The 27,408-nt window shown below is 56.1% G+C and overlaps 1 protein-coding gene across 2 annotated transcripts in view; it reads right to left on the bottom strand.

Moving 5' to 3' along the window:
* The window catches only part of PRKCZ (protein kinase C zeta), a 99,819-nt gene that overhangs the window by 60,917 nt on the left and 11,494 nt on the right, over positions 1 to 27,408 (bottom strand). Inside the window, exon 1 of one of the 2 annotated variants that reach the window (XM_036865153.1) lies at positions 15,725 to 16,035. The exons of the other annotated variant lie outside the window; for it this stretch is intronic. Within the exon in view, the coding sequence (XP_036721048.1) occupies positions 15,725 to 15,734 (10 nt within the window). The 5' untranslated portion in view covers positions 15,735 to 16,035. Of the gene's footprint in view, positions 1 to 15,724; positions 16,036 to 27,408 lie in introns of those variants that run through there. 2 annotated transcript variants of the gene reach the window in all.

The raw sequence follows: 27,408 nt of genomic DNA, 5'->3' as shown, positions 1-27,408 counted from the left end.
ATATATTCCCAAAAGAATTGAAAACAGGGACTCGAAAAGGTATCTGTACACCCATTTTCAGAGCAGCATTATTCACAGCAGTCAAAAGATGGACGCAACCCAAGTGTCCAACAGTGGATGATGGTTAAGTGAAATGTGGTCCATCCATAGGATGGACTATTATTCAGCCTTAAAAAGGAGGAAATTCCGACACCTGCTGCAATGTGGATGAGCCTTGAGGACATAATGCTGAAACAAGCCAGACACGGAGGGACATGTACTGTATGATCTCACTTCTCGAGGACCCAGAGGACTCAGATTCACACGGTGGCTGCCAGAAGGGTGGGGGCCAGGGGCTGGGAGAGGGGCTGAAGAGTGTTTAATGCAGGCAGAGTGTCAGTTTGGGAAGATGAAAAAGTTCTGGAGACAGATGGTGGTGATGGTTACACGACAGTGTGAATGCGCTACTGAACCGTACACTTAGAAATGGTTAAAACGGTAAGTTTCACATTAAGTGTACTTTGCCACAATTTTTAAAAAACAACAAAAAACAGCGGCGGGCTGGATTTGGTGTGTGGCCCATAGTTCTCCGACGCTTTTATTAAAGTGTATCCATGTGATGGTACGTTGGGTGGTCTTTAAAAGCGGTATTTACAAGGTATATTCAATAATCTGCTTAGATCATAACGTCAAGAAAAACGACGTTCTGTAACTCGTACGGAAAGTTAAATTAATATCGTGGAAATATTTGGGCGGGTTCTATCTTGGACATTTAAGCTGTGTGAGGTCCAGAGAGCAAACCACACACTGGGCACAGGAAACGGGGCTGGAAGCTTCATTCCTACATGTGCAAGGGCCTCCTTGGAGAAGCACTGGGTGTTTCTTCAAGACCATGTGAGCTCAGGACTGCCCAGTGACCAGGGCCTCCTGTCCGGGAAGGGGTGGCCGCAGGGGAGGATGTCACAGCCAAGCCGTGTCCTCCGGGTGGTGTGATGGACCCTGTGGGGACACTGCGCTTGGGGCCCTGGTCAGCGGGGTCCTATGGTTGGTCACGAACCGTCCACTATAAATCCTCAGGCGGTCTTCTGGTTCCCAACTAGGAGAGGACACTAAAAGCAGCTGGCCATGAAGACTGCAGACCTGCCAGGCTGTGAGCCTATGGGGACCCCAGGATTCAACCTCTGCGGGGACTGTTCAGGCCGAATTGTGTCCCCCCAAATCCAAGTGCTAAGTCCTGACCCCCCAGCACCTCAGAATGTGCCCTTATTTGGAAATAGGGTCATTGCAGATGTCTGAAGTTAGAATGAGGTCACAGGGTGCCCTCTGACTCAAAACGACTGGTGGTTTTATAAAAAGGGCAAATTCAGACACAGGCGCAGGGGGAGCTCACCGTGTGAGCGTGACGATGTCTCCAAGCCCAGGAGGGTCCAGATGGGCCCTCCCTCAGCCTCAGAGGGACCCAGCCTGCCCACACCGGGCTCTAGACTGAGAGAGAATAAACTCGGGTGGCTTAAGTCGCCCTGCCCCAGCAGCGGGGGAACAGGAAGCAGACCCTGACGGGGGAGGGGCTGCAGGACGGGAGGCAACCCCCGGAGCCTGGAGTCTCCACGGCTGACCTCAGCCCCTGGGCATCCGCACACTCACATCCTCATTCCAACACCGCGCAAAACGCAGCCCCGGGCTTCCCTCGTGGCGCAGTGGTTGAGAATCTGCCTGCCAGTGCAGGGGACACGGGTTCGAGCCCTGGTCTGGGAAGATCCCACACGCTGCGGAGCATCTAGGCCCGTGAGCCACACCTACTGAGCCTGCGCGTCTGGAGCCTGTGCTCCGCAACAAGAGAGGCCGCGATAGTGAGAGACCCGCGCACCGCGATGAAGAGTGGCCCCCACTTGCTGCAACTAGAGAAAGCCCTCGCACGGAAACGAAGACCCAACACAGCCATAAATAAATAAATTAAAAAATTAAAAAAAAAAAAAAAAACGCAGCCCCTCTGAGCGCGTGTCCTGGTGACCGCTCTGCTCTCCAAGGCCCCTCCCTCCCATCCCTGCTCCTTGGAGACATGCCGCCTGGACCCCCCACACCCTCCCGGTGCCTTTGGGTTGGACGCCTGCCATAAGCAGAATGTCCGTGTCCCCCAAATCCATCTGTAGGGCCCCGACCCCAGTGCAGTGGTATTTGGAGGTGCGGCCTTTGGGAGGCGATTAGGGTGAGATGAGGTCATGAGGGTGGGGCCCATGATGGGATCAGCACCCTTAAAACTCGAGGAAGATTCACCAGTTAGCCCTCTCGGCCCGTGAGGACACAGCGGGAGCCCGGGAAGCAGGACCTTGCCGGGAACTGACCCAGGTCTCCGACGCCCAGCCTCCGGAAACGTGAGGAATTCCTGTTGCTTGAGTCGCCCAGCCTGGGGTATGTTTGTTACAGCAGCTGAGCTGACGGAGACAGGCCCCAAATCCCTAGACTCGCCCTCAGCCTCCCCGGCCCCTCTCCCCACAGGGCTGAAACAGGGTCTCACATAATGAACTCGGCGATGTGGGTCCTCTTCCCACCACCTGCCCCTCGCCCCCTCCCACACACACCCGTGAGTCCCAGGGTCCACACGCAGTTTACATGTAGAAGCCACGTCTCAGAAAGGTCGGGACCAAGTGGCTAAATTCCTCCCCTGGCCGGGGCAGGCGCGGGACAAAAGGGGAGCACTGGCCTCCCCCGGCCAGGCTGCGGCTCGAAGGCCCCTGCAACAGGACAGTCCCCGGGGATCGGTCAGATGATGGACGGCAGCACAGAGGCGCAGACACCCGCCCAGCCCCTCACCCACATGAGGACGCCGACGCGTGATGGACTCTCCAACTGTCCGGCTGGAGAGTCAACTCCTCGACACGCAGAAAGTTCAGGAAGGGAATAAAAACTGAAAAGGTAATGTGGGGGGTGGCACCCGGGGACCACCGTCGCTGCGTCCCACCTCCCAAGCCGAGAGGCGGATGCCAGCGCTCAGGTGACAGCGCACCCAAACGCACCGCGACAGGCGCCAGCGGCTCACGAGGTTTTTATTTACTTATGTCTAAAGATTTTTTTTTTTGGTGTGGACCATTTTTAAAGTCTATATTGAATTTGTTACCGTATTGCTCCTGTTTGATGTGTTGGTTCTCTGGCCCCGAGGCACGTGGGACCCCAGCTCCCCGACCAGGGATCCAACCCGCACCCCTGCATTGCAAGGCGAAGTCTTAACCACCGGACCGCGAGGGAAGTCGCCAGTTTACGAGACTTTAAATGATAAAAACGTGTTTACAGGCTTTGACGGCGTGATTGCTCATCTGGGATTCTGCACCAAGGAAACCAAGGGTGGACCAGAGGGGCCGGCGCAGCACAGCGGCCGAGGGGAACCCGCCGCCCCCGGGGCCACCGCATGCACAGCCCGAACCCAGCGCCTGCCCACCCACGGCCAAGTCCCGAACCGTGAGCTGAAGACAGGGAGGAATTTTAACTAACCTGACGCCTCTGTATTTCTTTAATATTAGTAAGCACGCGAGGCTAGAATAGAATCTAAAATGGTACGCTCACCAGGGAGCGACATAAGGGGCAATTCAAATTTTTCCCCTTCCATTTCATTGCGTGTCTCAAATTTTCTGTACTCAACATGTGCTGCTTTTCAACCAGAAATGCTGTTTCAAATACAAAGTGGACAGTCCTGTCTTTCCGGTGCTGCCTTCCCGTCCACTCACGGTCACCAGCGACCCTCCCGAGACGCCGAGCGGCACACGTGACCCGGCCCCGGGCTGGCTCGAGGCTCCGGCGGCCTGACCCACGTAGGGGGGCTGACAGTCCTCCCGGGCAGCGGGCAGCGCTGTGCAGCCCATCGCTGACCGGTCCCAGGGTCTGGGGACCTCTGGTGTAAGGAGGGGACATCTTCGTGGGAGTCCGTTCAGTGAATGCCCAGGGAGGACACACCTGAGGTGGAAGCAGGCGGACCCCACCCTCACAGAGGCCACACCCTGGTGGTTGGGTGGGGGGCAGCAGAAAAGCCTGGGTGCTGGGGGAGAGGACAAACGGGGGGGGGGGTGCCGGTGTGAGTCTTCGTGGAGGGTGGAGGGAAGGATGGTGTGCAATGGGATGGGGAGGGAGACGGGGGTGGGAGGGCGGAGGCCTGCAGCCCTCCTGACGTGAGCTGCCTTTGCAGAGGGAGGTGGGGCTCCCGCAGCAAGGGCCCCCTCGGCCCGGCTAGATGGGGTGGGGTGGTGACGGGGGTTACGGCCCAGTGAGACCCCATTTACAGGGCCCCTCCGCCTGCAGGGGCCAGGGTCAGCCAGGTGAGGGAGGCGGAGCCGGGGCCAGGTCGGTAAGGAAAGGCTGCAACCTTCCTAAGGCCACACAGGAGGGAAGCAGCAGAACTGGAATTGGAAGCGGGTGGCAGAGTCCCCACTGCGCCCGCCGCAGAGAAAGCCGCTATTCAGCACTGGCTCCGCCCCATCAGAACAAAGGGCGCCTTCAAGCCACGTGTCCAGGCGGCCAGCACGTGCCAGCCACCAAGCAGCCCGCCCCTCACCGCTGTCCCCGCAGCCCCACCTTGAGGCCGGACCGCCCGCTGCTGCGGCCGCCCAGACGCTGCCCTCACCGCCTCCCCACCAGTGCCAGCTCCTCGGCGGCCGGACGGGACGGGTGCCCAGCCCGTTAGGTCAGACGCTCTTCCGTGGCAGGTCACTTCCAGCAGCCACGCCCTCCCCACACACAGGAGCAGAAAGATGGTACCCCCGACCCCACAAAATGCCAGCTTCAGAGGAAAAACCACCTCTGAGTTACTCACTCTGCCCACAGTAAATCTGTTTGATGACATAATACACGTATTGCTCGGATATCTTTTCATAGTCCTTTGGTAACGACACCAATGTTTTCTGGATGATGAGACCAAAACAGAACAAAATGAACAAACAACAACTATGCAAAAATAAGGGAATCATTCAAATCCTTCCGAGCAAAGGTCTTATCAGTGGCATGTAAGCTGCAAGGACCACCTGGCATTTCAGGCCACTGTCCAAAGGTGCTAACGTCACTGCTCTCTTGGTCGTGGGGCCCTTCCCAGCTGTGGACACGGTTAGCCCACGACAAAGCCTTAACCCTATAAGCCATCATGCTCCAAACCTATCTTTTATTTCCTGTTTCTCACAGAATTCTTCGTTTAAAAGCAGAAGAGAAGATGAGAGAGTTCTCAAGATCCGTTGTAGAACACAAGAATACGGTTAACACTTCTGAACCACACGCTAAAAACGGTTAAGACGCCCCTATTAGGATGACCAAAATCCAGAACACGACATCACCAAACCTGGTGAGAATGTGGAGCAATAGGGACTCTCATTCGTTGCTGGTGGGAGTTCAAAACAGACCAGCCACCCTGGAAGACAGCTTGGTGATTTCTTACAAAATTAAACATAGTCTTACCGGACAATCCAGCAATCATGCTCCTTGGTATTTACCCAAAGGAGCTGAAAACTATGTTCACACAAAAACCTGCACACAGACGTTTATGGCAGCTTTATTCATAACTGTCAAAACTTGAAAGCAACCAAGATGTTCTTCAGCAGGTGATGGATAAATAAACTGTGGTCCTTCCAGACAATGGAATTTTATTCAGCACTAAAAAGAAATGAACTATCAAGTCATGAAAATACATGGAGGAATCTTTTTTTAAAATTAATTAATTATTTACTTTGGCCATGCCACGTGGCATGTGGGATCTTAGTCCCCCAGCCAGGGATCGAACCCGTGCCCCCTGCATTGGAAGCATGCTATCTTAACCACCGGACCAGCAGGGAAGCCCCAAGACATGGAGGAATCTTAAATGCATATTACTCAAGAAGAGAAGCCAATCTGAAAGGGCTACATGTTACATGATTCCCACAATAAGATATTCTGGAAAAGGCAAAACTATGGAGACAGTAAAAGGATCAGTGGTTGCCAGAGGTTAGGGGGAGGGAGAGGTAAACGGGGGGAGCACAGAGGATTTTTAGGGCAGTGAAACTACTCTGTATGATACTGTAATGGTGGGTACACGTCATCATACATTTGTCCAGACACACAGAACGCACACCACCACGAGTGACCCCCAGTGTAAATCACGGGCTCCGGGTGACGACGTAGGTTCGTGGGTTGTAACAAGTGTACCCTCTGGTGGGTGCTTGGGGGCGGGGTGTGCTTGGGGGCGGGGCGGGTATGGCAACTCTCTGTGTCTTCCTCTCAATTTTGCTGTGAACCTAGAACTGCTCTAGAACATAAAATCTTAATAAAGAGAATCAGAGAGAGGGTTGAGATGGTAATTTTTATACCATGTGTTATTTGGCCACGGCTAACTGAAGATGTATCAGGGACGTGGGTGGACGCGGGGTGTCTGACGCTCAGGAGTCTGACCGGTCCCAGATGCTCCGCAGGGCGATGACCAGCGCCCCCGTCAGAGCTTTAAAGCATCATCACGTTTGTGGGTACAAACCTGCAGCAGGACTAGGGGCTGCTGGCAGTTCTGGGTGACGCGCTGTGCTTCACGCATTTACAGAAATACTGAGTCAAGTCACACGTTTCAAGCATCTCTAAAAACTACAACATGAATGAAGATTACACAAAATTCATACAATGTGTGTCTACAGCGAGGACCTGGACAGCAAAATGGTAAATGCGTGATTATCATCTCGAAGAATCTGTAAGATGAGTCACTGTACAAGAAAATTTGAACTGTTCTGAAGTCTTACAGATCTTAAATGAAAGAAGCTGAGGTTTTTCCCAAATTTGAAAACAATCCTAAAAATTGACGTGATGTTTCCAATAATAATTTGTGAGGCCAAAAAGAAGATTTTCTAAATGGCCAAAAAGTAAAATTTTGTCAACTATATGACAGGAAAGACGGAGGTAATTATCTTTGAGGTTTCTCTATAGGAAATATTGCAAAATTGTCATTTGAGAAGGCAATCAAAATGTTTGCAGCTAGAACATATTGGGAGAAACGTATTATAGAACCATGCCAAGCAGATATTTAATGGTGAGTCTAATTAGTGATTTTTCTAGATTTTGGGATGCTGTCAGTATTTTAGAAGTTATCATTTATTTATATTTCTATTCTCATTCTAAATACATATACCCGTGTATGTATAAAAGCAGACAAGAGTAAGAAAGTACGAGCAGAGAAGAATACGTGTACTAGGTTACTCTTTATGCAACAAAAAAGGGTAAATAACACACACACACACACACCTATTTTTACAAAACGAAACACAGGAAGAATAAGCCAAAAAAATTAATGAAATTGGGTGCACATGGGTCGAAGGTACGTGAACAGGAATCTTTGCACACAGTTTTTATTTTTGAATCATGTTCACGTGTTACACAACCCTTCTATAAAATAAACAAATAAGGATGAGGAACACACCCTAAAACTGAGTGCAGACAAGAATAAATAAACCCGACTGACTACTACATCGGCACAGCTGTGGGGACGATGACAACGGAACCTAGGTGAACGCCTGGGAGCCGCGCTCGAACTGAACCAGCGTCGGGGGAGCAGAGGCCAAGGACCAAGGCTGCCAGGGAACCGGGCCGGTGCGTGGGCAGTGAGCCCGAGAGGCACGGAGGCGGGCGGAGCCGCTGCAGCTCCAGCCCCGGTGGGAGCGCGAGGGTCAGAGTGCGAGCTCGGGTCCCACTCCCGGGAGTGAGGGGCGCACGGAGCCCAGCCCTGCTTCTAAAGGCCCTCCCCCACCCCGGGGAGGCCAGGTCCTCAGGACAACAGCAGCTCCGGGCTGGAAGCGGGACCGTGCTCGCTGACCCCAGAGGTGACCGTGCCAGAAAGTGGGGACGCCCTCAAACGCTGGTGGGAACGCGCCCCAAGCCGGCGGGAGCCGCTTCCCCAGGCTCTGCCGGCCAACTAGAGCCTCAAAAGGAATGACAGAAATGAATTTTAGGGCTTCCCTGGTGGCGCAGTGGTTGAGAATCTGCCTGGTAATGCAGGGGACACGGGTTCGAGCCCTGGTCTGGGAAGATCCCACATGCCGCGGAGCTACTAGGCCCGTGAGCCACAACTACTGAGCCTGTGCTCTGGAGCCTGTGCTCCGCAACGGGAGAGGCCACGATAGTGAGAGGCCCACGCACCGCGATGAAGAGTGGCCTCCACCTGCCACAACTAGAGAAAGCCCTCGCACAGAAACGAAGACCCAACACAGCCATAAATTAATAAATAAATAATTTTTTAAAAAAAGAAATGAATTTTAATAAACTCACGATCTAGAAAACCCCTCAATGTCATACCCCATGCGGGTACGACGCTGTTTTTAAACAGGAAGGGGAGCAGGACGGCTCTTCCTTACAGCATAAAATGCCAACTGATATCGGTAGAGGGAGTGATGGAAAGAGAAAATGGCCACGGGAGCTCCACGACAGCAACAACCCTCCCACGGACGCCGACACCACGTGGGGGGACACGGGCCACAGGCTCCACCGCGGACCTACCCTCGTTCCGTGGACCTGAGAGGCGCCCGTGCTGGAAGCAGGACCGCTGGTGGGCGGCACTGGCTCGGAGAGGCAGCTCCGATGACAAAGGATTTGGAAAAAATGTGATCAACGAGAGCACAGTTTGGCGAGAGGCGAGGGTGTGTGTGGTCCGGGGGTCCGTTCTGAGACCCAAACGCTTTCAGGTGAGACGTGAAACGCTAACCCGGGAAGGAGGTGCTTAAGACCAGTGTCCACAGTGTGCCAACCCTCACCGCGGCTTCACATTCGGTCCTGTCACCATGGTCGGCGTGCTGCCCCTGCCCGCTGTCCGTGGGGCCGCTCCCGGGAGCCGCTCGCTACTTGGCTCCCCCGCCGACCATCAAAGGCCATGGGTGCCACTCTGAAGGAGGCTGGCCCGGAGCCCGGGGACAGGTGGCACTTTCTGAGCTGCGGTCATCAACCAGCTGGGACCCGGTGTCCGTGTCACCCCGCTGACCTTCTCCGATGACCGCGTGTCTCCCCCAGCTCTGCCTGCGGTCGGGTCACTGGGAGGCTGGGGGTTGGCCGCGATGGGAGCATTGACACCAGGGAGACTGGCAGAAGGGACACCAGCGTGAACGTGGCCTTTCCCAGCGCTCGGCTGCTGACATCACAAAACAGTCACTGGACGCTCAACCAGCGAACCTCACACACACGGGTCGGTTAGTTACAGTCTCCATGTGAAGCCACCTTCCGCAGCGGCCAAGGTACACACGGCACCGGCGGACCTGCTCCTGGAGAGGTGCCATCTGCCGGGTCCGTCCTGAACGGCCGCTCGGCAGCCCCAGCCCCCCCGCATGGTCACCCGCACGGGGGCCCCTCCCCAAACAGCGCCAGAGCGGGGGGCGCGGCCACCAAGGTTGACTGGAGCCACTTCCAGCTGCTCCGGGTCAGGCCCGACGGGTCAGCAGCCAGAAACACGCCTGGGCTTTCCCAGGGCAGCACTGCCGCGGCGTCCGTCCTGGGGCCTCACCTGGGGCCGCGATGGCTGGGGCTGGGCCTGTGTCACCATCACTGCTTTACGGAAGGACAGGACGGAAGAGAACCGACCATGCTCGCCGGGAAGATCCCGCGTCCGACGGCGGGAGCTGAGCCGCCGTAAGAGGCCGACCATCGCGCTGCCCTTCGTGCCCTCCTGCCCTCACCGTCTCTCCTGGGTGAAGGGACGGAGGGAAAGCCTGTGTCCCCACCTGTGGGGGTCAGAGATCCCCCTGCCTCACCGCCCACGGGGGCTCCAGGTCCACCTCACACCTCTGAGCCCCCAGCACCACCCTCTTGGGGGGCGGTCTGGCCCTCACGCTCCCCAGACCCACCTGAGGAGCTCCCAGTGGCCGAAGCTGGAACAATGTGGGCAACAAAAGAAGAAAGTCATATTGGATGAGAATCCCGGGTACAAAACTACCATCTGTGAGTCCAGACGGATATAAAGAAAGAAACGGAAGGGACATCAAACACCCCAGGCGGAGGAGTCCAGATAATCCACGCGGACGCCCCTTCCCTCCTGACGGGCTGTGCTGACAGCCTTCCTCAGAGGAGAGGATGCAAGGGAGAAAGAGGGATTCTGCAGGGGGACACCTGGCAGACACACCTCAGCCGGGTGAGCGAGGCCCTGTCACCTGGTGATGTGAGAGCAGGTGTCCCGACGTGACGTGATGAGAAGGGCGGCGCCTCCGCGGGTCCTCCCCAAGCCCCTGACCCCAGTCTAAGCGTGAGAAAAACATCAGACAAACCCCAACAGAGGGGCCGTCGACCAACACCTGGCCAGCACTCCTGCGCACGGCCAAGGTCACAAAAACAAAGGGCATCTGAGGCCTGTCGCAGCCAGAGGAGCCCGAGGACACACGACGACTGAATGTCATGTGGGGTCCCGGGTGGGAAGAGGACACGAGGGGAAACTGAGGAAACCCGAGTGAGGTGGGGCTCGAGCTCGTGGACACGTGCCTACGTGGGATCATTAGCTGTGACTGACGTGCACACTGGTGCTACCGGATCCCGTGCCACCGTCCCAATTCTCCCTAAACCCAAGCCTGTTCTAAAACATAAAGTCTATCAACTCACACGCACAGACCACTGCTGGGAAGCACCCGCGACGCGCCAGCCCTGCCACCTCCAGCTGCCCCTCGCCGGGGGCCACCCGACCCCACCCCGTCGTCAGCCCCACATCCTCCGTCCCACGGTCACTCGGGCCCTCGGACAGGCTGATTCCAGATGCCCACGCTCGCCCACATCCACCTGCGAAGGCCTGTCCCAGTGCTGGTTCTCCTGCATAATTTAGCCTCGGGAAAGAATCACCTACGTGGTATCCAGGTAAACACAGCAGCAGGAACACAATCATTTTCCTACGTTCCCTCCCAAGACCACAGTCGAAGGAAGAAAACCACCGATAAACCCGTCACAGCAAAGAGGAGCGGGGGTGGGGGCGTGGGAGGAGGGGCGCCACGTGGCACCCTGGGAGACGGGCGGCCGGCCGGGGGTCACAGGAGATGGGGCAGGGCGGAGCCCCCCGAGGCCGCAACTCAGAGGCTCCTGGTCTCTGAGGAGGAGACCCCTGGCCTCACCCTGGCGGCGGGCAGAATGAGGGCCCGGCCTGGGGGGGATGACGGCAGCCTGGTCACCCAGCTTGAGACCCCCAGCCTCCCAGGGGCAGCCCAGCCAGGACGCTGCACCAGTCATCCCCACGGGCAGGTGACCATGGGTCACCGGGACCGGGGGAAACCTCCTAGCAAAACAAGCCAAGAAAAAGCACCTGGGTGGACACGCAGTGGGAAGGGCAGAAGAACACGTTTAGAAGGAAGACACCAGCTCCTCCTGCACCTGCCCTGCTCTGCTCGGACCTGGCCGCGGGTGCCAGCGCCTCATTCACGCACCTGATTCTCGAAGTGGCGGGGACTCTCACCCACAATCACACTCCGTTTACGAGGGTCTGAGCAGGGGCCTGACCCTTGCCAGAGAACCTGGACTTGGGCCCAGCCTGCGGGGGATGGACCCCAGCTCCACCAGGCACAGCTGTGTGCTTTGGGAAAATGACCTGACCTCTCTGTGCCTTGGGTGGCGTTCTCTCCACGGAACACAAACAATAATAGCAGGTACCCATAGGGCAGCGTGACGATTAAAGGATTCATGCCTGCGAAGCCTTAAAGCCAGAGGAGTGCTCAGTGACTCACGTAGTCACTTTACATGATGGGGCCTCTTGCCACAATTAATAACCTCAAAGAAACACTGTGATCGTCCAGCTCTGAAACAAGAGCAGGACAGTCTATTCTAGAAAGGAACCTTCAGAGAACAAAACAGAACAAAACAAAACAAAACAGCTCTTGGAAGTTAAAAAACAAGGACAAGACAACACACTTAGTAGATGGTTTGGACAAGAAAAATTAAAGATATCGCCTAGAAAATAAAATAGAAGAAGTGGAAAATAAAAATCAGAGGACCAGTCCAGGAGTCCCAACAAACCATCAGTGGGAAGAGAAAGTAACAGAACCGTCAAAAGTGAACCATCAAAGAAATAACTGAACAGAACCTTCCCATCAGGAATGCCTTGAGTTTCCACGTTGAAAGTTCCAGCACAAGAGACAAAAAGGTCCACATCCAGGCACATCATCGTGAAACCTGAGAATATGGAAGACAAAAGTTCCTAGAAACTTTCAGCAGAAAAAAAAAAAAAGAAAAAAAAAACCCCACAACAATCAAAATGGCCTCTGACTTTGCGATCAGACCAGAAACTAGTGGACCACAGTCGGTTCCTTCAAGGTGCCAAGGGGGGCGATTCTAACAGGCTTCCATACCCAGCTAAACTATCACCCATGTTCCGCTCAAGTAAAAGCACTTCCACTCCAGGTCTCAAAAGACTTACCTCCCACCCCCAACCCCGGGGCCCCTCTTTCAGAACGTCTCTGGAGGACATCTTAACCAGAGATGAAGCCAAGAAAGGGAACGGCGGAGCCAGGGATGGAGGCGGCGGGCAGAGCAGAACGGCAGGAGATCGTGGGATGAAGGCAAAGGGAGGTCCTGGGCATGCTGCTCAGGGCCTGGGGGGCCCCGGGAGGGCTGTCCCTGTGCTGGGAAGATAACGGGCAAATATGAGGCAGGACTTCTAGAAAACTCCAAGGATGAAAATCAAGACAAGTATTAACAGCAAGAAAAACTACAAGTTGTACAAGACAGGAAATCTAACGCTGGTGGCTCATGACCACGAGATATAAACAGTCAATGACAAAGCAACCCTACTGGGGGCAGAGGGAGGGAGGGAGGGAGAGCTGAGCTGACGTGTCCAGAGGCAGAGCGGAACAAGTAATGCCCCCAACGGAAAAGTGTGATCCGGAAATCTGGAAATACATGCCAAGTGTGGCGGAGGGGTGGTGACACCTGTTCTCTCTCTTTAAACCACATGGACTATTCAACACCTTAAAATAGAAACACATAAAACTCAAAATTAAATCCAAGGTATGAAAACAATATACAACGCAAACTGTACACATGTGCACCTCCTGACCAGGACGGGATGCCCAGCCCCTCCATGTCTGACACAACCTTGTCCCATCCTCCCAACAAGCCCACATCACAGATAAGGAAACAGGCGCAGGGCAGCGGGCCACAGGGCCACTTGACCAGGGCAGCCCTGGGATGCTGACCCCATCTCTCCCTCCCAGGCGCTCTTCGCCGCACCCACACACTGAGATGCTCCCCACTGCCACAAATCAACTTCTCTTAAACTTCCCACAGAAGAGACAGGCAAAAAAGCAAACTTTGAAAAGACCAGGGAGGGCTTCCCTGGTGGTGCAGTGGTTAAGAATCCGCCTGCCAATGCTGGGCACACGGGTTCGAGCCCTGGTCGGGAAAGACCCCACATGCCGCGGAGCAACTAATCCCGTGCACCACAACTACTGAGCCTGTGCTCTAGAGCCCACAAGCCACAACTACTGACCCCACACGCCACAACTACTGAAGCCCACGCACCTAGAGGCCATGTTCTGCAACAAGAGAAGCCACTGCAATGAAAAGCCCACGCACCCCCATTAAGAGTAGCCCCCACTCGCCGCAACTAGAGAGAGCCCACGTACAGCAATGAAGACTCAATGCAGCCAAAAATAAATAAATAAATAAATTAATTAATTAATTAAAAAAAAAAAAAAGACCAGACACATGCAAACTACCGAATTAAACAATCAAACGCAAATTCAGGGTCCCCTCCACCCCACCCCTCCCCAGCGTCGTGTGTACAATCTCCTGTTCACCCAATAAATGATCATGGACTGAAATGAAGCTGAAACAGCCTCCACAGCTGTCAGACCACGGTTCGGCACCTTTGAAATAACTACCGAGAAAGGCTCGTTAGTTGTCAACTCGGCATCCTTGCCTCTCCTGATCTGGAACCTCTCTTGGAGGAAACGGGGACCCACCAGCTCATGGTTCGGCTACCTGGGGGGGGATCAGAATCCGGCTGGGCCTGGGTGGAGGCCTCAGAGACACGGAGGAAAAGCAGCCAGGCATGAACGAGGTGCCTACTCTACGTTTTAGGATGATCCTAAAAATAAACCGCCACGTCCAGATACACGGCGGGGATTTTGCGGTGCCACCTCCTGAACGGATGATGTCAGCCATGATTTCGTGACCAAAACAACTCAAACACTGGGCAAGTAACTGGTTCAGACGGCTGATTTTGGACAAAGCTTTTCCTGCCCCTCCCACAAAGCAACGAGCTTTTATGGACAGAGAGCCTGCTTGGTGCCCACCCCTGGGCTGGGAGCCGGGGACCCCACGAGAGCATGAAATGCCCATCCGACCCTTGTGGAGCCGTAGCCCCAAGTGCCACTTGCCCTGCAAGAGTGGAGGGAAAAGACGAGCAAAGGTCCAGCGGCAGCAGGGATCCACCAAGGGGGGGCGGCCAGACCCGCCGGCCCCCAAACGCGTCTTTCCCAGAGAGCGAGGCAGGGAAACATGGAAAAGAATCGTTCTCTGTTCTTTGATGTAAACAGAGACACGACACCCGGAAAGAGGGCTGGTCCTCCGCGGGGCTGGGAGTCGCTGGGCCCTGGCTCTGACGGGCAGCGCTCAGGGCGTCCTCCTCCCCCCACGGCAGCCCCGTGACAGCCCCACGACGACGGCAGGAAACAACTGCTCCCCAGGCCTTCGGATGCTCAGTGGGGTCTGGAGCCTGAGCCAGGCGCTCGCCGACCGGAGCTCCAAGGAGGATGGGCCTCCCGAGGGTTGGACTGCCATGGGATCCGCTCCGTCCTGGGGGGTAAACGCAGCCCCCCCCCAACTGCTCAAATGTTAAAGGGAACAAGACGGGAACACGGGGAGCTTCTGAAGCAGGACGTCTCCGCAGGGACCACAGACGACCCTGACGGGGCCCCCCCCAGGTCGGTGCCCAGCGAGGGGGGCGGAGGGTGACATCCGCCCGGAGGGGCTCCCGGCCGCTCCGTGTGACCGACTGATGAATAGGCAGCCCTGGCAGTAAAGTCTGGAAGGTTACGGAGCTCACACTCCTTACGTAACTGCCAGCAGCTCTGAACTTTGTGAAGGCGGCCCGTCGTGGCTGACGCAGCAGAGACAGGAGAGTGGTGAAGCCACACGGATACAGGTGGGCCCTGCCACTGCCCCACCTGGCAGCACCAACACAGGATGGCTGTGGCTTTGGGGGCGTTCACTCCTCCCACCTGTCCCCCATTCACGGCTTTGACTAAACCCAGCCGAGACCCCGAGGCCCGGAAGCCACGTCCTGGGTCTTCGGGCAGCGTGTCTGCCCTGAGGGTCCCACCAGCCCTGCACGGGCAGCGTGTGATCGCGTGAAAGGAAAGAGGCCAAGACATCCCGAAGAAACTATGACACAGCTAATTTCTGCTCCTTGGCCGGTACACGTGTGTGCCAACACCCGCTCCATCTCCCCTTCCCGTGCACCCCTCCAATGCACCCTACGTTCTGTGATTCTAGGATCCAAAACAAATGAGTCACCCCCGCGTCCCGGGCTGGCTGCAGGGTGGCCGGTATTTCAACAGTCCTGCTCCTGGGGGAGGGGCGGCTCTGCCAGAGCAGCCTCCCCGTCACCCCAGCACCGGCCACACGGTGGGGAACCCACCCCCCAGCAGCCCACCCGCCCTGCTCCCCACCAGCCTGGGTGGGCGGGGGCTGCCTGCTGGTGTTTTTGGTTTTTACAAAAACACCTTTTGCAAAATGGACGTCAGAAAAGCACCCACATCCCCACCTCCCCGCGAGCTACGTGCAGCCCCGGGGCGTCCGAGTCTACCTCCAGCCATGTCAGAACAGGGACCCGGCCGGCGACCTCCCAGGCCCGGGCGGAGAAGCCAGACGCCGACACGACCGGCCTGCCCTCAACGCGGAGCCGGAGCCGGAGCCAGGACCGCCGGGGCTGCGGGAGCACAGCCGCTCTGCGCATGGGGCTCAGGGCTGGGAAACAGGTGCCGGCCGCGGGCAGCCTGGGCAGCCGGGGGCCCCGGGCGGCCCCATCGTGGCGCTGCCCACACGCAGGCGGCAGCAACGCGGAGCGGAGAGCAGGCAACACACATGCACGCTCGCTCCAGACCCTCCGCCGCTAAGCCCCGGCAGCAGAACTCCCAGGGAGAGAGCAGGGCCCCCGGCCAGGCTGCCACATGAAAACGAGGCTGCTCCCAGAGCCAACCAGCCGCGCGGCCGGGCCTCGGTCACGTACCGTCCGATTTCAGGGGCAGGTTTCCTCCCCACCCACCCCTCCCCCCACGTCAGCCGCATCCCTCGCTGGGCACGCTCCCCTGGGGCTTGTTTTTCTAAAACCTGTCACCCCTCGGCGCTGCTCCCCCTGCGCACTCGGAGCTGCTGCGGCCACGTCCCTGCCCGGGGCCGGTGGCACCGGCGCGCCTGTGTTTGGAGCATCGGTGCGGCAGGGAGGCTGCAGGCCGGGCGCCACACGGCCGAGACGCGGACCATCGCGGCTGCCCCGCCGGGAGATGCGCATCACTTACCGGGCTTTCTTCCCCTGCCTCCTCGGCCGGATCCTTTATGCTCTACGGAGCAGCGGGCATGAAAGGAGGCATCCTCCTTCCCTGAACGCGCCGACGCTGCCCCCCTGCTCCCCTTGGACCCGACAATAGGCAAGGGGGGCTCACACACCAGGGCAGATATTTAAAGGAAGGCTGGCCGGCCTGTCCCCCGCCTCTCACATCCCTGCCTCCTCATGTCTCCAGGCCCGGGTGGTACCCGGCTCCCCTGGGAAGCTGGAGCCGGCAGCTGAGGCACCAGCTAAAACACGGCCTGGATGTCGAGGAGCTGACGTCACAGGACCACAAGCATCTCTGCACTGAAATGGACCTGAAGGGAGCCCGGGGCAGCGGCTCGGCCTCCCGGAGCTGCTCAAATGCAGCGTCCGTCCGTGGGGAACAGAGCCCGGCGGGGCCTGGGGCCGCCACATCAGGCTCACCGGCCGGGATGCGGGGACGCAGCGGCCACCAGAGTGCGGGTGACCTCCGACCTGCATCGCTGAGGCCAAGAATGGGTCCAGCGTAGATGCTCACGGGTCCCAAGCCCTGGGCACCGTGGCCCGGCGGGAGGGGAAGGAGAGAAGGCCTGGCTCCGGTCAATGAGGCAGCGAACCCAGGTCAGGAGGTGTGTCTTGGTGCTGCTGCTACTCTGGGGGGGTTGGGGGGGGCCAGCGGGAAGGGCAAAAATGGGGGAACCGAGCTCCCAAGGAGGCGAGTATCGGGGTGACCAGCCTGGAACCGCACCTGCTCCAGCCTGAGGTGGGAGGTGGCCCCCCCCACGCGGCCTGTGTCATGCCGGCCGCGGTCAGAGTGGACCCCGGACCTCCGACACCCGCCCCAGGCCCCACCACACCTGGCATCCAGCCCTGGCCGGCTTCTCCCTCCAATTCCAAAATCACGAGGGGACTCGGCCCACCTCCCTGGAGCCCCCAGTGCTTGTGCTGAGCCTGCGTGGCCAGGCTTCACGCTGGGGGCACGGAAGATGCTGGAAACTTCTCTCCCCCACCCTCAGGCCGGCACGTGTGCTGGGGAGGCGAGCGGCCCCGGCCCCGGCTTCCCTCCTCTGATCGGTTCTAGGCAGGCAGCCGGCTCAGGAGTCTGCGCTTACCCGTGTTCCCCACAGAGTCTGCGCTTACCCGTGTTCCCGACACAGACTCCGCGCTTACCCGTGTTCCCGACACAGACTCCGCGCTTACCCGTGTTCCCGACACAGAGTCCGCGCTTACCCGTGTTCCCGACACAGACTCCGCGCTTACCCGTGTTCCCGACACAGACTCCGCGCTTACCCGTGTTCCCGACACAGAGTCCGCGCTTACCCGTGTTCCCGACACAGACTCCGCGCTTACCCGTGTTCCCGACACAGACTCCGCGCTTACCCGTGTTCCCGACACAGACTCCGCGCTTACCCGTGTTCCCGACAGAGTCCGCGCTTACCCGTGTTCCCGACACAGAGTCCGCGCTTACCCGTGTTCCCGACACAGAGTCCGCGCTTACCCGTGTTCCCGACACAGAGTCCGCGCTTACCCGTGTTCCCGACACAGAGTCCGCGCTTACCCGTGTTCCCGACACAGAGTCCGCGCTTACCCGTGTTCCCGACACAGAGTCCGCGCTTACCCGTGTTCCCGACACAGAGTCCGCGCTTACCCGTGTTCCCGACACAGAGTCCGCGCTTACCCGTGTTCCCGACACAGAGTCCGCGCTTACCCGTGTTCCCGACACAGAGTCCGCGCTTACCCGTGTTCCCGACACAGAGTCCGCGCTTACCCGTGTTCCCGACACAGAGTCCGCGCTTACCCGTGTTCCCCACAGAGTCCGCGCTTACCCATGTTCCCGACAGAGTCCGCGCTTACCCGTGTTCCCGACACAGAGTCCGCGCCAAAGCTCTGGGTCTGGACTCCAGCTCCTTCCCTTGCTCCGGCCTGAAGTCACCTTGGAGCTTCTCTGACCCGGCGTCGAGTGGCCGTGCGAGAGTGTTTGAAACTCAGTACAACTCCAGAAGCGCCACTGGCGTAGAAGGTTCCCAGAAGCCGTGAAAGTATCCATCGATAACACCTCGTGGTAGCACCGCCCTGCTCCCCCGTTGCCGCAATGGGGCTGCTTTCACACCACACGGCAGCTGAGAGCCCAAGACAAAGGCTAAATGGCCCAAAGAGCCCAAAATATTTATCGTTTGGCTTTTACGGGAAAAGCTGGCATAACCCTAAGACTATAAAATCATAAAATCGCGGAACCATCACATCTACAGTGGGCTTCGATGGGAAATGCAAATTTATCCTGAGTCCAAGGGGAAAACCCGCATAAGATGAGCTTGGTGTCACAGCTGCTGCCCTCCAGCCATCTCTCCTCCAGTCATTCCAAACATCCAGCTTTGCAGAACTCTAGAAACCCCAAGCTGAACCGGGAGACTGTTCATTTTACTGGAAGTCCATTTTAGGTGGAAAAGTAGCTGTTCCAGGTTATTGCAAATAATTTGAGACAAAGCTGAACAAAACTGGATTTTTTTCTTTTTTCTTTTTTGGTCACTCTGCGGGGCTTGCTGGATCCTAGTTCCCCGACCAGGGATCAAATCCGGGCCCCAGCAGAGTCCTAACCACTGGACCGCCACGGAATTTCCTGAAACTGGATTTTTAATAAAGCAGTACACACACCTATAAACACCAGGGGATAACAGGCGTCCGTTCTCCTGGAAGGATTCGGTGGTCACCGGGCCACCCACGCCTGCTCGACCACCCGGCCCACCCCCAGCCCCCCACCCACGCTGGGCCTCGTTCTCGTCCTCTCACTCTGAGGACGCTGGGTGGCCCTGAGCGCACGACGGGGGCAACTTCCCCGCCCTTGATCCACCAGCGGGGGCAGGGGAGGCGGCGAGCTGGGTACTCAGCCTGTTCCCGGAGCCCTTCTAGCTCTGCTAGTGCCCACACAGCACCCAAGAGGGCGGTCACTCCAGACCCCTTTCACAGCAGGGGAAACCGAGGCACAGGAAGCTGCCCCACCTGCCCGGAGCCGGGGTTTGGACCCAGCAGCACCGCCCTCTGGGCTCTCACAAACACACGCGCGTTCAGGAGCCGCCACCGCCGCACGGAGCGACCCCTGGTTTCCCTGGGTGGGTCGTGGCTGCGGGAGACGTGCCCCAGCCAAGGCCGCTCCAGGACCAGCTCTGCTTCTGGGCGGTCGCCCAGCGTGTGTCCGGGAAGCACGCGAAGCTTCAGAGCCAGAGAACAGGCGGGACAGCAGCTCCGGGCACACCGGGTGGGAGCGTGAACAAGAGAGGCGGGTGGGCAGGGGGCCCAGCCTGAGCCCCCTCCCCTCCCACAGCCCCTGGCAGGGATGCCCCCTTCCTCTGCAACCCACCGTGGCCCCTGCAGCCCGTGGCTGTCCCCACCAGCCCCAACCCGGCCCCACTCCGCGGTCACCACTCCTCTGGGCTTCTGGACGTACGTGCCCAGGTGAGAGCCCAGGTGAGTCTCCCTTCCGCTCACTCCCCCACAGGCTGACTCGCATGTATCCAGGTACTTGCCTTTAACACCTCAGGCTGTGAAAGCTTTCTTGCCCCAGAACAGAAGAGGAAATGGCCTGGGGCCCAGCTTCGGGGAGAGCAGCGCCAGGCTGTCATCCCCACCCCGCTGCCACTGATTGGGAGTAAGAGGGCTTCGAAAGCCCCCAAAGGCCCGGGGCTCCTGACAGGTGAGGAGGCCTGGCCCAGCCCACAGGGGCCGGCACGGGGCACAGCTGCAGACAAAGCCAGCAGTCAAGCACCCTCCTAGACCTGAGGGGTGAGGCTGGACAGGCTCCTGGCCCAGATACAATCTCCCCGACCCTGGCGGTCCTGCCCTGGGTGCCAGGCTTGGCCCCAGAGCCACACAAGGGCCACCCAGGTGACAAGCAGGGTCCTCTGCAGCACCGCCTGCCCCCCAGAACGTGGGGCGCCTCTCCCTGGGAGCGGGCTGGAGGGGGGTTCCTACACCAGCCAGCCCACCCAACAGTCCAGGGACGCCTCTGTCGCTTGAGCGTGTGGACAGGCCAGGACCGATGACACGAAGCACACAGGCTGCCAGCGTCAGGTCCCCAGGACCTCGCAGGACACCGCTGGCTTTTAAGACGGGATCCAGCACCAAACCCCCAGATTTGCATTTTCTCCGAGGCCTTTAAGGACTGAGAAGCCCGGCTGAGTCCAGACCCGCCAGCCCTGCCCCGGCCGGATCCTGGTGTTGACGCCGCAGCCCTCCTTCCCACACCCCTTCCCGGGGGTCACCCGAGCGCCCGCAGTGTCCACGGCTAACTGTGTGTGACAGGGCCTCCAACGAGACTCCTCCCCCAGGAAGCCCTCCTGGGGCCAACTCACCACCCACAGGGACACTCCCGAGTGACAGAGAGCGCTTCGTTTATTGCGTTTATCCTGCCCTGTAAGTGCCCCCAACTGTCCTTTAAAACACACTCAACAACCACTCGCTCCATGATGGCCTCAGCGCTTTACAAACAGTGTCTGATTCACAGTCCCATTACCGCATTTTCCAGGTAAGGAAAGGCAGGAGCTAAACGGGTCTGTCGTCTGCTCCACTGGCAGAGCCGCGGCTGCTGCCTGGACACCTGCCTGATTCCCAGCCAGCCACACACAGTCACTACCCGCACCTTCCCAGGGAGGCCACTCCACCCCTCGGCCGCCCTGCTGGGGGCTCGCTCCAGCTGACAATCACCCCCAGCCCCCCAGGCCGGAGTCAGGTCCCTAGGAAGAGCCCCTGCGGAGGAGGGGCCAGCAGGAGTGGCCGACAGGGGTCCGGTCACATTGAGGGGAGTGCGGCCAGATGTTAAGGACAGCGGCCGTCAGAGGGGGCCGACGGGGCAGTGGGCAACAGGACCCCACTGTCCTTGGGAGAAGGGCTGAAGGTCTTGGCCACGCTTAGCCCCTGCTGGGCCTGCTCCCTGCGGGAAGACCCACGGACATGCCACCCAGACCCACAATCTGTGCGCAAGAAGCCGGCCCAGGCGATGCACCTGACCGCCAGCCTGGCCGCAGCACAAACTTCAGCCCACAGGTCCCCGTCCCCCACACTTCTTGCAGTGACCCCGTGTCAGGAGGGGGGCTGGTGTGAATCCACCTCCCACCGCCCTACCCAGGGTCCCACCCCTCCGAGCTCCGCACGGGACCTCGACCCAAACACTGCAAGGGCCCTGGGCTCCCTGCAAACCTGCACAGTGTCTGCCGCAAAGCTCCACGCCAGAGGCCCGCAGGGACCCTGTGCAGAGATCACCTCCCGGGGGCAGACCACACCCACAGGGAGTGGGGGGATCGGACCACCCATCGCCCCACGAGGAGACTGGGCAATCGGACCTGAGTGTAGTGGATTGCAGGGGGCTGGGGGCTGGCCCCTGAGACATGTCCACGTCCTAGACCCTGGAATCTGCAGATGGGACCTTACCCAGAAAAGGGTCTTCACAGACATGAGGAAGTAAGGGGCTTGAGATTATCCTGGGTTACCTGGGTGGCCCTAAATACACTGACATGTCCTTGTAAGAAGAGGAGGAAAGACAGGCGGACACAGAGGGGAGGTGCCCATGAAGCCGGAGGGAGGAGTGGGCGGCCAGAAGAGCCAGACCTTTCTCCCCCGTAGCTCCCACTGCAGACTCCGTCTCCTGCTGTTCTGAGCTCGGGGTACCAGGTCGCACAGCCCCAGGACCTAACACGCCCAGCAGCACCGCACACCCCCAAGTCCCCACTGCCCTGCGCCAGGCCTCTCCCTCCTGTCGGGCCTCAGGGCTGCGAGGACAAGTGGCCCAGCAGAGTCTAGAGCAGGCCGTCCAGTGGGCACTCAGTGACCCTGCCCGGAAGGGGCCGGCCGCCTGCTGGCCCTGCGCCCGCCCTTCCTGATGGGGGTGGGACGGCAAAGGGGAGGCGAGGAGGGTCCCTAACGGGATCCCCGCACAGCGCACGGGTGTGACCCTGATGCCCATTGTGGCAATCCCGGCGGGGACCGGCCTGCTGTCTGTCACCGTGACTGTCTGCTCTGGAGGAGCCGCGGCCCAGGCCCGTGTGCGGCGCATTCTCCACGTCCCCGCCGCCCCCCAGGTACGACATCTGCTGCATCTCACAGGCTCCCCGGGTCCCGCTGCCCGAGGGGCAGAGCAGAGACCTGGGTTTGCTGCATCTCGAGTCCGAGAGCTTTGGCCACTCATGTGGTGAGAGAGGAGACGCGTCCAGCCAGACACCCAGGCCGACACCACCTGGGACACAGCCATACATTCTAGACGGATCAAAGACCAGAATGCAAGAAATGAAATATTTCTTCCATTTGGGGGAGCCAGAAAGGAAAATGTGAAACAGGTTTGAATGCACAAAAATCAAACATGAACGCTTCCGTGTGAGCAGAGGCAGGACAGTGACAGAGGAGGACCCCCAGCAGGATGGACAAGGCACAGAGGGAGTCCCGTGAGGTCACAGAGCCCCTCTGTGCTGCCACCGCCCCGTGCTTGGCCCTGGGCTGCCTGGCGCCCTTGCCCAGAGCCAGCAGGTGGCCCTCCCTCAGGCCCCAGTGCTGCCACGTCATTCCTGGACTCCAGTAAGCCACCCAGAGCCACCACCGGCCACCACCTGCAGGTCCCGCCTGCCCCGGGGACGTCACCAGCCAGCCCAGCTCTCCCCACAGCGCCCCGGAAGGCCCTGGAAGGGTGCTTCCGTTTGGTGGGAGGGAGCCTCCCGGGTCTCCCAGCTGCCATCAGGCCCCTGTTACCGACAGCAGGGAGCGCGGCCTCCCAGCTGAGCCGACGGCACATTCACCTCTGTCGCCTGCACCTCGCGGGCAATGCAGGGCAACCAAGCTCTGCTTGCGCAGGACGCGGAACCGGACAGAAGCCAGAACCCTTTAAGGTGGGGCGTCTCCCGGGCCCTGCTGACAGTTTATTCTGATGATGCTTCAACATACACAGACTCGAAAAATTCTTTATGCTGTGGCCAGAACAAAATGACCAATTCAGTATCTTAAAAACCTATAATCTGTGCATGAATGTCCACAATAGCCAAGACGCAGAAACAACCCGATGTCCAACAACAGGTGAATGGATACATAAGATGTGACAAAACACCCAAGAGGGGGACTTCCCTGGTGGCGCAGTGGTTAAGACTCTGCCCTCCCAACCGTCAGGCCACATGGTAAGTCTCAATCGATTTTAAAGGACAGATATCATACAAAATATCTTCTCCGACCACAGCAGGATCAAGTTAGAAATTAACAAGAGGAGGAAAACTGGAAAATTCACAAATGTGTGGAAATTAAACGACACACTCTTAAACAATGGATTAAAGAAGAAATCACATTGTAAATTAGAAAATACTTAAAGACAAATGAAAACAAAAACACAACATACCCAGACCTCAGGGATGCAGAGAAAGCGAAGCTAAGGGAGAAATTTACAGCTATAAATGCTTTCCTTAAAAAGTAAGAAAGATTTTGGGGCTCCCCTGGTGGTGCAGTGGTTAAGAATCTGCCTGCCAACGCAGGGGACACGGATTCTAGCTCTTGCCCGGCAAGATTCCACATGCTGTGGAGCAGCTAAGCCCGTGCGCCACAACTACTGAGCCCACGTGTCTCAACTACTGAAGCCCGCGCACCTAGAGCCCGTGCTCCACAACAAGAGAAGCCACCGCAATGAGAAGCCCGCATACCACAACGAAGAGTAGCCCCCGCTCGCCGCAACTAGAGAAAGCCCGCGCTCAACAACAAAGACCCAACGCAGACAAAAATAAATTAATTAATTAAATAAACTTTTTTAAAAAAGTAAGAAAGATCTCAAACCAACAGCCTAACTATACAACTTAAGAAACTAGAAAAACAAATTAAACCCAAAGCTAGAAGGAAATAATAAAGATTAAAGCAGAGATAAACAAAACAGAGAATAATCAGTGAAACCATTTTTGTTGACAAGATCAACAAAATTGACAAACTTTTAGCTAGATGGACTAAGAAAAAAAAAGAAAGGCTCAAATTACTAAAATCAGAAATGAAAGTAGGAACATTACTACTGATTTCACAGAAGTCAGTAAGAGAGTACTATAAACAACTGTACACCAACAAACTGGATAACCTAGATGAAATGCACAAATTCCTAGAAACACAGAATCTACCAAGACTAAATCACTAAGAAACAGAGAATCTGAATAGACCTATAACTGGTAAGGAGAGTAAATCAGTAATAAAAAAAAAAAAAAAAAAGCTCCCCGACAAAGAACAGTCCTGGACCTGACAGCTTCACTGGTGAATTCTACCAAATATATAAAGAAGAACTAACACCAATTCTTCTCCAACTTTTCCAAAAAACTGAAGAGGAGGGAACATTTCCTAACTCATTCTAGGAGGTCAACTTACCCTAACACCAAAGCAAGGCAAAGAGACTACAAGAAAAAACGACGAAGGACCAATGTCCCCTAAGAATACTGACACGAATATCCTCAACAAAATACTAGCAAACCAAATTCAGCAGCATATTAAAAGGATTATGCACCATGACCAAGTGGGATTTATTCTTGGAATAAAAAGATGAACAATCAATGTGATGAATCACATTAACAGAACAAAAGAAAAACATGGGATCATATCAATGGATGCAGAAAAGGCACTTGACAAAGTAGAAAATCCTTTCACCATAAATACATTCAACAAACTAGGAATAGGAGGTACCTGGTATGTTTTTTCCCATACTACCAAGCTATTAACTCAATTCTGACACCATCTCCCTGCAGGTAGCGTCAGATCCCACAGGTTAAGGGCTCAGTCCTGCAAGACTGCCCACCACCCCACTTCAGATGCCAATTGCCAGTCCAGGTTGACACCTGTGCTTCTGACCCACGGCTATAGGTGGGAGGCTCACCACCCACTCCTCAATTCGATTAATTTGCTAGAGCAGCTCACAGAACTCAGAGAAACATTTAACTTCCCAGATTAATTCAGGAACAGCCAGAAGGAAGATGCACGGGGCGAGACACGGGGAAGGGGCGCGGAGCTTCCACGCTCTCCAGGAGCCACTCCCCCCAAATCTGACCTGAGAGCTCTCTGAACCCCATCCTTTTGGGGTTTTATGGAGGCTTCACTGCGTAGGCACAATTGATTAAATCATTGGTGGCCGTTGGAGATTAGTTCAACCTCCTGCCCCTCACCCATCCCTGGAGGTCAGGGGGTGGGACTGAAAGTTCCAAGCCTCTAATCTCTTAGTCTTTCCAGTGACCAGCCCCATCCTGAGGCTATCAGGGCCCCCACCCTAAATCACCTCCTAATGAATGACAAGACACTCCTATCACTCAGGAAATTCCAAGGGTTTTAGGAGCTCCTCGCTGTAAACTAGGGACAAGGACCACATACATTTCTCATACGCTAGAAGGAAACCAGGAAACCACCTCAATACAAGAAAAACCATACACGAAAAACTCACAGCAAACATCACACTCAATGGTGAAAGACTGAAAGCTTTTCCTTCAAGATCAAGAACAGACAAGGATGCCCACCATCACCATTTCTATTCAACAGAGTACTAGAGGTTCTAACCAGAGCATTCAGGCAAGAAAAAGAAATAAAAAGCATATAAATTGAAAAGGAATAAATAAATTATCTCTGTTCACAGATGACATAGAAAACTGATTCCACAAAAACGTTGTTAGAACAAACAAATTCAGCAAGATAGCAGGGTACCAAGTCAACACATAAAAATCAGTTGCATTTCTATATCCTCACAATGAACAACCCAAAAAGGAAATTAAAAACACAGTTCCATTTATATTAGCATCAAGAATAAAATACTTAAGAATATATCTAACAAGGAAGTGACAGATTGTACACTGAAAACTATAAAACAGTGCTGAAAGAAATTAAACAAGACATAAATAAGTAGAATGACATCTCATGTCTATGGATTAGGACTAACACCAATTCTTCTACAACTTTTCCAAAAAAATATTAATATCTTAATATTGTTAAGATATCAATACTACCCAAAGTGATCTGAAGAGTCAGTGCAATCACTACCAAAATCCCAATGATGTTTTTTTGCAGAAAAACATCCTAAAATTCTTATGGAATCTCAAGGGACCCAGAATAGCCAAAACAATCTTGAAAAAGAACAAAGCTGGAGGACTCACACTCCCTGATTTCAAAACTTACTGCAAAGCTACAGTAATCAAAACTGTGGTACTGGCATAAAGACAGACATATAGACCAATGGGATAGAATAGAGAGCCCAGAAATAAACCCTCACACATATGGTCAAATGATTTCCAGCAAGGGTGCCAAGACCATTCAACCGGGAAACGACAGTCTTTTCAACAAATGGTGTTGGGAAAACTGGATATTCACATGCAAAAGAACAGAGTTGGACCCTCATCTAACATCATATGCAAAAGTTAACTTAAAATGCAGCAAAGACCCTAAACGTAAGATCTAAAACTATACAACTCTTAGAAGAAAACAAAGGACAAAAGCTTCCCAACATGGGATTTGGCAATGATTTCTTGGATATGACACCAAGGCACAGGCAACAAAAGAATAAATAGACAAATTGCACTTCATGAAAATTTTATAATTTTGTGCACCAAAAGACACCATAAACAAAGTTAAACAAACAAAAAAAAACCTCACAGGGCTTCCCTGGTGGCGCAGTGGTTGGGAGTCCGCCTGCCAGTGCAGGGGACACGGGTTCGTGTCCCGGTCCGGGAAGATCCCACATGCTGCGGAGCGGCTAGGCCCGTGAGCCACAACTACTGAGCCTGCGCGTCTGGAGCCTGTGCTCTGCAATGGGAGAGGCCGCGACAGTGAGAGGCCCGCGCACCGCGATTAAGAGTGGCCCCCGCTCGCCGCAACTGGAGAAAGCCCTCGCACAGAAACGAAGACCCAACACAGCCAAAATAAATAAATAAATAAATATATTTAAAGTTCCCCACTATGATTGTGTTACTGTCAATTTCCTCTTTAAAAAAAAA

Source organism: Balaenoptera musculus, chromosome 1, assembly GCF_009873245.2.
Source record: "Balaenoptera musculus isolate JJ_BM4_2016_0621 chromosome 1, mBalMus1.pri.v3, whole genome shotgun sequence".
Taxonomy (NCBI): domain Eukaryota; kingdom Metazoa; phylum Chordata; class Mammalia; order Artiodactyla; family Balaenopteridae; genus Balaenoptera; species Balaenoptera musculus.
The sequence above is the reverse complement of the archived record's forward strand: the minus strand, read 5'-3'. Positions and strand labels throughout refer to the sequence as shown.